This window comes from Labrus mixtus, chromosome 4 (genome assembly GCF_963584025.1).
Source record: "Labrus mixtus chromosome 4, fLabMix1.1, whole genome shotgun sequence".
Taxonomy (NCBI): domain Eukaryota; kingdom Metazoa; phylum Chordata; class Actinopteri; order Labriformes; family Labridae; genus Labrus; species Labrus mixtus.
Window position 1 is genome coordinate 31,469,845 of NC_083615.1, and position 9,726 is coordinate 31,479,570.

General features: G+C 41.3%; 1 protein-coding gene and 2 non-coding genes across 5 annotated transcripts; 1 reads left to right on the forward strand and 2 right to left on the reverse strand.

Moving 5' to 3' along the window:
- Positions 1-1,285: 1,285 nt before the first annotated feature.
- trnap-agg (transfer RNA proline (anticodon AGG)) lies at positions 1,286-1,357 on the reverse strand. The gene has a single exon. It is a non-coding gene; the product is annotated as a tRNA-Pro (tRNA).
- A 1,023-nt stretch (positions 1,358-2,380) lies between these two features.
- trnap-ugg (transfer RNA proline (anticodon UGG)) lies at positions 2,381-2,452 on the reverse strand. Its single transcript has one exon. It is a non-coding gene; the product is annotated as a tRNA-Pro (tRNA).
- Positions 2,453-2,604: 152 nt separating this feature from the next.
- On the forward strand, positions 2,605-8,297 carry setd6 (SET domain containing 6, protein lysine methyltransferase). Of its 3 annotated transcripts, none has more exons than XM_061036917.1 (9): positions 2,605-2,628; positions 3,351-3,431; positions 3,521-3,665; positions 3,748-3,889; positions 4,321-4,515; positions 5,188-5,341; positions 5,573-5,753; positions 7,588-7,724; positions 7,834-8,297. In XM_061036917.1, exons 3-9 carry the CDS (start codon positions 3,560-3,562, stop codon positions 8,152-8,154), a joined length of 1,236 nt encoding a protein of 411 aa, XP_060892900.1. In that variant the 5' UTR covers positions 2,605-2,628; positions 3,351-3,431; positions 3,521-3,559; the 3' UTR covers positions 8,155-8,297. The 3 variants fall into 3 exon arrangements, with proteins under 3 accessions (XP_060892900.1, XP_060892898.1, XP_060892899.1); XM_061036915.1 differs by lacking the exon at positions 2,605-2,628 and adding an exon at positions 2,784-2,925; XM_061036916.1 differs by lacking the exon at positions 2,605-2,628 and adding an exon at positions 2,991-3,032.
- Positions 8,298-9,726: the final 1,429 nt, after the last annotated feature.

Here is a 9,726-nt window from a genome sequence, read left to right on the forward strand (position 1 = left end):
CTTAAAATGGAAGTGTGCACATGACTGAAAAAAATGTAGGCATGTGTGTTGCTCTTGACAAACAAAAAATGCACACAGACATCAACAGTGTGGCAGTTAATTGTGTTTTGTATATCCACTCAGTGCCACAGTCTAAACATGGAGGTTACTTGTTCTTCTTCTAGCATTTCTTACATATTATTTTGGCTTTTAGGGTGTTGTGTTCTTTGAGTTTTGCTGATGCCAGTGTTTGGACAGGCCTATTAGTCTGTCCACTTATTAGTGTGTGTGTGCCTGGCTGTGCATGTTAAAAGCTTTTACCCTCTCCAGGGACAGCGGGGGTCCTCGGTCTATTTTGGGGGTCAAAAGGTTTGGGAACCCCTGCCTTGAAACACTTTATGATCACAGATGTGGCAGCAATCAGCCCGCTGTCCTTTGGGCTTGTCACTGCAGAGGTTTTAGGAACAGGAATCATGTTGGTGGTTCTCAGACTGGTAGGGACTGAAGCTTGTTGTAGTGACATGTTAAATGTGAGTGTGAACACTATATACAGCAAACTGTCAAGCACCTTAAGAGCTCTGCCCAGAACACATCAAGGCACAGCTGCATTGATGCAGGAAATATTTAACAAATCTACTTTATCTGATTAGAGGGTGAGAGGCTGGTCGCCCTCTGATGGGGGGCTGATTATAGCTGCTCATTTGTTGTAGGCGTCCTCAAAGCAACAGAGTAGTTTTCAGTTGGTCTGGAGTCAGAAAGGGAGATGTTAATTGAGGTGGGGGTGCTATGAGTTTGTTTACAGTCAGTGATGTTTGGGATTCCCTGCCATGTAGTGATTGAGTTGTTGTTGTTGTTGAAGTTGTCCTCAATGCTTTGCTTGTATTTAATTTTAGTAGATATATTGTCTCCTACTGTACTTTTAGGTTTTAAGATCAGTGATTAAACTTTTCAAACTACTGATGTAACAACTAGGGACCCATCATTTTATCAAGTCTGTCCACATTCTCTGGTGGTCCCAGTATGTTGACGTTACTGGGCATTATATCCAACTCTGAACCTTGAAAGGACTGACACTTATAGCTTGTACACAAAGATAAAACAAAAAACAAAAAACATTTAAATTGATAAAAAATCCTGATTAATATCTAATCCCCTGTACATCCATCTATTCACTATGATTACGTTGATCTGGACCTTGATCCCTAACCCTCTCAGCAGAAGATAGCTGCATTATGTTCTTTTGACCAATGAAAGTTCCAATTTTAAATGTTTTGTGAAACACTTTTACACTCCCTTTCAAAAGGGAGGGCTCGTCCGGGATTTGAACCCGGGACCTCTCGCACCCTAAGCGAGAATCATACCCCTAGACCAACGAGCCATACCATGATAGGAAAAAAGGAGGTTTTCAAACTCCTTCCTTGGTCCTCCTGGAGATGCAGTTTGACTCCCCACTGGTGATGTGGCAGCAACAAGACTGATACTTAGTGTAGCCAAAGAGCGTCCTCTGCTGCTTCAAGTTTGACATACCACTCAACACTTGTGTACCTGTTTCCAGTGCTAAGGTGCAGCCTGGTGAGGTAGGAAACACATCTGTCTGTCAAGGATCTTCCATTCTGGGATCTTAGGGCCTCTACTCTGTGATCATTTAACACTTGTGATTTACCGTTTTTCAGCAACAAGCTATTCAAACATACATACATGCCTGAAATGCACAGAGGCCATACTCTGGTGGCAGTGGGTTTGAATCTGACCTGGGCCCTTTGCTGCATGTTACCACCAACCCCCCCTTAATTTTTAAAAGCTTATTAAAGAACACTATCAATGTTGTCTCATTTAATACTGCTACACTGTATCTCTTGTTTTCCTATGTATCATGTCATTCCAAGCATGCGCAGACAACTTCTTGCTGCTTCTCTAATCAGTATGTATCTAGGGCATTTCCCTTTTCTATACGGGAGGTTCCCATACTGATGTGGGAAGCGAGCAAGAAAGAAAGACAGCATCTGGAAGATATCTGGGAGATGGCAGGAGAAGTGAACCACCAGCAGTTGCATAGTTAATCATAATAAGCCAAAGAGAGGATGTCTGTTTCATAGAGGGGATGAGCAACTAGAACACAGATCTTATTGTCTGTTATTATCACCCGCTGTCCGTCTCTTTCTCCATTTGAGTGTTCACTCTCTCTCTCACTCTGCAGAAGTCTCTTTCAAGAAATCAATGCCTTTTTAAAGCTAATGAAGGTATGAAGTGGTCACTGAGGTCAATGTCAGCTGTTAACAATCATACTTCAATTTAACATGTGATTTAATTAGACAGGAGACATGATATGAAGACACCAGGTGTAAACAGCATCATGTGTCATGCTACCGTGGTGACCTTCAACAGGACACATTAAAACGGAGGGCTCGTCCGGGATTTGAACCCGGGACCTCTCGCACCCAAAGCGAGAATCATACCCCTAGACCAACGAGCCAACTGTAGCATCACTTTGACATCCACGTAGTTGTACACAACCTGTCAGACTGGTGATGTGGCAGGCTGGAGGCCCCGAGCACAGCTGACTGAACAGCTCCCTCTAGCTGTCATCGTGAGAATGACAGCGCACAGAGCTACAGTCTAGCGAACGGGATTGCGAGAGTGTAAGCTTTTGTAAGGCATTTCAAACAAAAGAGATATACACTAAATTGAATTGTAACGCAAATATATGAATTAGTAATGACTCAAATGTGAATATAATTTGCACATGCTTTTTTGTGGATGATACAGTCCATTGTTGTGTGAAAACAAAATCACTATCTGCCTACGAGTCTTCGTCCGGGTCCAACTTTACCAACGTTTCGTTCAGAGTCGGCATGTCAGCTCAGATTAGCTTTAGGCTAGTTAGCCATTCTCAGAGAGGACTGGATTTACATTCACAAGATGGCAACAGAGGCGAAACGACATAAGGTTGCAAATAAATCATTAATTTGATGTTGTTGTTTTAAATCTATAATAGATAACGTCACTGCCTGAGCTATTAGTACGTAATGTTGTCTTGTATTATTAGCTTCGTGGTAAGTTTACAGTAAGCCTCATGTATGAATAAGTTCTGTAAAAGCTTAGTTTCCTGTGTTTAACACCCATTCTGCCAAAGTTACTGTTAGTCTACTTAAACTATTACAAATATTATATATAATTCCGGACTATAAGTGAGCGATCATCACGGTCTTATGGGTCTGACACGTGTTTGTACTTGTTATATTTGTGCTAATGTGGAATAGGTCGCTTTTACAGTGCCTGAGTCGTGTTTCTCTGTCTTGAATATAGCTGCCATGCCCCAGCAAATGTAAATGCACCACTCGATTGGTGATTGAGTATGTCTGTGCTGACAGGTAGATGATGGTTTGGCGCTCAGTCCCCTGCACAACTTCCTGCAGTGGTGCCAGAGTGTCGGATTGGTACTCAGCAATAAGGTATGATGCTGCAGCCTGAATGTTGTTGAAGCTGGATCGTTCAACATGACTCTCATTATAGTAACATTGTCTATCTGATCTCTCTGTAGGTGTGTGTGAGTAAAGAAGGAACTGTGGCAGAATATGGCATGCTGGCGAGGGACGACATCGAGGAGGGGGAGGTTTTGTTTACAATCCCCAGATCTGCTCTTCTTCATCAGGGAACGACAAAGGTCTCTGTCCTGCTAGAGAAAGGTGACAAAGAAGTTTTCCTGATCAATGAAGCTTCCTGCATCACATACCTGTATGTAACCTCTCTTGTTTCTCCTCTTCACAGAGAGGTCATCTCTGGATGGCTCATCTGGCTGGGTTCCCCTTTTACTGGCTCTGTTTTACGAGTATACATCCCCACAGTCCCACTGGAAACCCTACCTCTCTCTGTGGACCAACTTCAAGACACTGGACCATCCCATGTTCTGGTGAAAACCCTTTTTTAAAAAAAAATCAGTGTGTAAACCCCATCGCTTGTCTACTAGTGTGCTTCCAAGCACTCTCGCTGTGGCTCAGTGGTAGAGTCTGTTGTCTCTCAATCAGAAGGTCAGGGGTTTGACTCCCAGCTTCTGCAGATGTCGATTAACCCCAATGCTCCAGCTGTTATGTTGGGCGTGTGTGAATGTGTATGAATGGATTAGTTAATACTTTATGCCTCTGCCATCAGCGTGTAAAAGAGGAGTGGATGGGTAGGTGTGGCCAGCGGTGTAAATGTTGCTTCTAGTAGTCAGACGACTAAAAAAGGTGCTATACAAGGTCATGTCTGTTTACCATTTTAATTTGAAAACATTTTCAGAAGTCCTCCTTAGGTATGGATTTCAAACTTGTGTCACAGTAATCCATATTTCATGTGTGTTAGGTCTAAAGAGGAGAGGGACAGGCTGTTAAGGGGGACAGGTATCCCTGAGGCTGTGGACACAGACCTGGCTAACATCCAGAAAGAATACACTGACGTCGTCCTGCCTTTCATCAAAAAGCATCCTGACCTCTGGGACCCGAACACACACACAATGGAGCTGTACACACTCCTGGTGGCTTTTGTCATGGCTTACAGGTAAAGTGAGCCAAACATGAAATATTTCTAAACATGTTTGTATAACAGAGACCAGACTGCAGAAAATTCAGACAACACTGCAAGGGGCCTGAATCTGACATTTCAAAAGATCTGGTTTGCTTTTAGAAGAAGTGCAGGGTTTTGTAACTGTCAACAAGCATTGACTGCCATTGACAAACAAAAGCTCATGTTATATGAGAATTTGCTGCTTTTTTCAGGTGTACAACGCACCTTCAGGTTACACTGCTGCTATAACAAAACAAAAATGAATATTGGTTTATTGATAAATTTGGGTTTTTGTTTAATAAACAAAAAGCTTGGACCAAACAAAGTGTCAGTCGGATGCAAGTAATTGTAAATATTCTAGTAATTGGCAAAAGAAAAGTCAGAATAAAAAGGTCCAAGTTTTCAAATAAGATTTACTTCTAATATTGTCTTGGGGGTAAAGTGTTAATTTTGGGGTTTGTATAAAATAAAAAGTGAAAAGTGGGGATCTGTTCATTTCGGTCAGTTTTTTGGTTTTTCTTGTTACATCCCAAATATTTTATGTTGGAAAGAAAAACTAATCATCTGAATCATCAACAAAACTAATGGAAAACCCCACTGTTCTTACCCTGAAGTCACCCCGCTGATCCCTCTAGTCCTTTTCACCAATCCCTCCCTTCTTTGTAGTTTCCAAGAGCCACAGGAGGAAGATGATGATGATGAGGAGGAGGAGGATGATGAGGAGGAGGACGAGAAGGCTCCCAACCCACCTATGATGGTTCCCATGGCAGACATGCTCAACCACGTGTCCAATCACAATGCTAATCTAGAGTTTACACCGGTGATGATTACCTCATGGTTCAGATGTTTCCATTTTACACTTTGTTGATTAGTGTACAGCTGCTCATCAGTGAAGTATTTGTGACATGAAGAGTATATTTAACATTAGAAGACCTAAACTGTGGATTAACTGCCCAGTTATCAGGTGCTTTCATTTCTTATCATCATCAGGTTTTTTCTTAAAGTCTTCCTACCCTCGCCTTACGGTCTCGCCACTCTCCATCTTTCTCAGGACAGTCTAAAGATGGTCTGCGTGCGCCCCATTCATAAAGGAGAGGAGGTGTTTAACACCTACGGACAGATGGCCAACTGGCAGCTGCTTCATATGTACGGTTTCACAGAGTCGTATCATAGCAACAGCAACGACACGGCTGACATCCCCATCACCAACTTCTACAAAGTGGTCACACAAGGTGAATGTTGACGCATCAAAAAAACAGAACAGCAAAGTTCTCATTCTTAAATAAGTCTTTGTTTTCTTTGTTTTTACTGAATTTAATGTTGCTTTTTATTCTAAGCTGTCGTAGGATTACCTTGTTCACAGTGAGCTTACTTTAGTTTTGTTGACCAAGATGGCAACCCAGTAAATATGTTTTAGCAAAATGAGCCACCCTGCATTTTCCAATCAACCTCAATGACAACACTTAAAACACCTGCACCTTTCATTTTCTGTGTTTGATCTCACACTCTTAACCTTAGAGGCTTTCTATGTGATTTTTCTCACTTAAATATAAATCAAGTATATCCTCTGAAAATAACTCTGTGAGTCATGACTGTCTACAATGGGTGTAACACCTGAGTCCCACTGTCTGTGATGTTTTCAGAGTTTTCAGAGTCCTATCTTCACTTTGTTTACATCGCCAGGACGGCCGGCTGACTCCTCCCCTCACGTATAAAAGTTGTTTAATTGAGGGACTAGAGAAAAGAAGAATAACATACTGTACTCACTGCTTAACTGTGTTTCTAGATCACGCTCATTTCAGGTAAATTTACATGCAGTGTGAAGATACGAGCATAATAAAGATCGTTAGCATTAGCATGCTAACACAACAATGCAGCGCAAGTTGTTTTGGTTTCATGCTGGTGCTCAAGGGCGACATCTGCTGGATCAAAAAATCACATATAAAGCCTTTAAGAAACATACAGTTATGTCATATTTTGTCCTCACATCTTAATATCTACTGTGTTTGTCTTTACGGTGAGTTCACTCTGTGCTACAGGTGTCATTATCTGACTGAAATCTGGAGTTTGAAGTCATTAATCAAAAAAGTCAAAATTTTTGCTTTTTTTTCCCACCAAAGCATTTACTTCACACACAAAATAAAATTGAGGTCCGATTGAGTTTGCAAGCTAAAATATTCCAAACCCTGTTTTTGTCCCTCTGCCTACCCTTACATCCACAGCTGATCAGCAGTAACACATTTTGTTGCTTGGCAGCTGTTTCAGATTTGTGTTATGCAGGTTTAAGTTGCACGCTGAAAGGTTTATTGGTCAGTTTAAAATCAAAAGAGAAGCAAAACAAGATCCTCACACCAGAAGCTCCTCAGTGTAAAGAAGAGCATGTCATTTATAAATCCTTCAGACGGGAGCTTCTTGGTGTGCCGATCTTGTTTTGTTACCTATTCGTGTTGTTTGGGTTCAGCACCCACTGAGGGATGTGTGTCTTTTTTTTTTTCTTTTCAGTTTAAAATGGAAGACATTATCTCAACAGATCCTGTTCTTTAAATGACTCTGAACAAAAATGACGTTCATCAGTAGAAGAGTCTAACTCTGCTCTGATTCTGGAGCTGTAAATAGAAAGAAAGTTTTCCCTTTCCCTAGTGTTTCTCTTCCCCCTCTAAGTATTGAAAGTGGCTCTTAACTCAGCCGACTTTAATATATCATGTTGTCCATGTTGTTTTTTTTATTTTTTAAAAGGCCTTTCATAAAAGGAAGTGGTGGGCGCAGCACCACCCTCAAACCCATTCATTGTCTGTGCTGAGCTGAGTGCAGTTCGACGTCGTGATTGCCGTTATGTAATGTTAAAATTGGGCTCAGCGCTCTGAGATGACACCTCGACACATCCAATAGGAGGGATGATAAGATCACAACAGTGTCCTACTTTCCTGAGTTTTATGTTAACAGTTTAAAGACCTACCGGGACATCCCTAAACATGTCAAACTGTTTGGGCGCACTAGGTGTGTTAAAAAAAGCAGCAGGACTCTTTTTAGCTTTCTTTTAACCATCTCTCTTCTCTCCTCTTCCAGATATTCAGTCTGACATGGAGCGACAGCTTGTGGAGGAGAAGTGGGAGATGCTGTGTCAGATAATGCAAGAAAAAGCAACCTTTGTCTTTGGCAAACAGGGCTGCCTTACAGACACAGAGCTGCACACTGCACTCAAGGTGAGGGGGGACTCTGTACTCTGTACACTGCTTAAACCTGGAAACACAACAGAGCATTTTGTCAGGGATGCATATATAAGGTATGTCTTCTTCCTGTGTGTATCATTAGGTCCTGTGCATGTCAAAGGAGGAGTTCTCAGAGTTCAAAGACGATGAAGGATGGGAGGAGGATGAAGAGGACGACGAGAAGATTTCCCTCGCTTTCTCTAACCACGGCGTCCCTGGATTAAAGACGTCATGGAGACGGTTGATTCATGAGGCAGCCCGTCTCACAGTGAGGTCCTACAGTAAAGAGGGGGAGGCTGTGGACAGTGACCAGACGCTGATAGAGAACCAGGCAGGGCTGAGCAGCAGGCAGCAGAGAGCACTGCAGGTACGCTGGGGACAGAAGAGCATCCTGTACAGACTGATGGAGCTCACCAAGTCATGAGTTGAGTTCAGCTGGACCTCAGGAGGAGTTGTTTTTATTGTCTCTCGTGGGGAAAATGTCCCAAAATTCAGCCAATTTTTTCTGTTTCAATAAAAAACTGTTTTCATTGATGTGCATAATAAAAACCATCAGTGTTTGTATAAGGTGTTTTGCTTTCATCTGTGCAAAAAACATCAAATAATAACATGCTGTAACAAGCTTTGTGCAGAAAGATGAATCTGCATTCTTCAATCCACAACAGCTGCACGTTAAATGGCAGTTCCATCGTTATTGTAATGAGCATTCTCATTCACACAAAAAACTCAGGAGACTTATCACAAAAGGAAAAGTAAGTATTTTACCTATTAGACGGACGCCTGGGTATAATGGTCATGCTTTTACATCATGTTGATGCAGCCAGATGAAACCCTCAGATTGAGTTTGTTGGAAACACAGGTATTGTGTAAAACATGACCAGTAGATGGACATACAGTAGTTACTATATGCACTCTTCAGTTTTTGTTTGTCCCCGTTTTATATTCTAATTGCAATATTAAAAATGTTTTTGCACAACTCGTACTGGTAACTTTCTGATGCAGCTTACAATCCGCTCAATAAAGTCACCTTCATGTTGGCTTGTAGTGTATCTCAGCCCATGTGAGTGGACTTCAGTCTACAAAGCATTTAGCTTGTGCTGAAGGTTTGAAGATGAATTGTAGCCATGGAAGAGACCTTACCCTCAAAGAGTCAGTTACACACTTTCAAAGTTTGATTTTTACCACTTATCTAGAATTAGATGTGCCAACCTATTGTAGATTTGTGAGTGAATATTTCCTGTGATATGATTTTCCTGTTCAGCATTAATAGCCATGTTGCAAGTAGCTTTTTGCAAAGCTTCAGCCGTTTGTACTCTGCTACCCACGAATCCCCAAGAACAAAAAGACATCTACATTAAATCTCTGCAGGAGCATGAGAATGGAAAAGTAGGACCAAACAAGAGAATTGGGACGCAGCCATAGAGGGTACATACTGACATTCATCTGCACCCACTCACTTCCTGTATAATATTGCAATGTGAACAACAATATAAAACATGATAATGTTCACAACATAATGAACATTCAGTTTCTTGGCTTTTTTGTCTTACAAACCTTCGTAAAGTAATTGAAATTGAGCAGAAAATCTAATTTTGCTAAAATAATTGTAAAACAGGGTGTTTGTTTTTTTGTGTACCTGTGCATGTGTCACATTGGATAACCTGAAAGCTTCGCAGCTGTAGGTCTTATCAGCCAGCTACCAAATAAATTGACATTTTTCTTGTCCTGCAAGCCTTAAACAACAAGTACTTTTCACATTTTGTAATATCAGTGATTCAAAAGTAGGTACAGTGATTAATAACAATGAAAGACATGTTTAACCTTTGAAGAGAAACGTAGTGATGAATATTTAAATACTGACAGCTATAGCAGGAGTCAGGAACACAGACACTATAATTCAGGATGTAAATGATTGTTACACAGGGATACCTTCTTTTAAAAACCTTTTGTTTACTAGCATCTTTTTGTCTCGTGGTCATGAATGAACACAGATGCG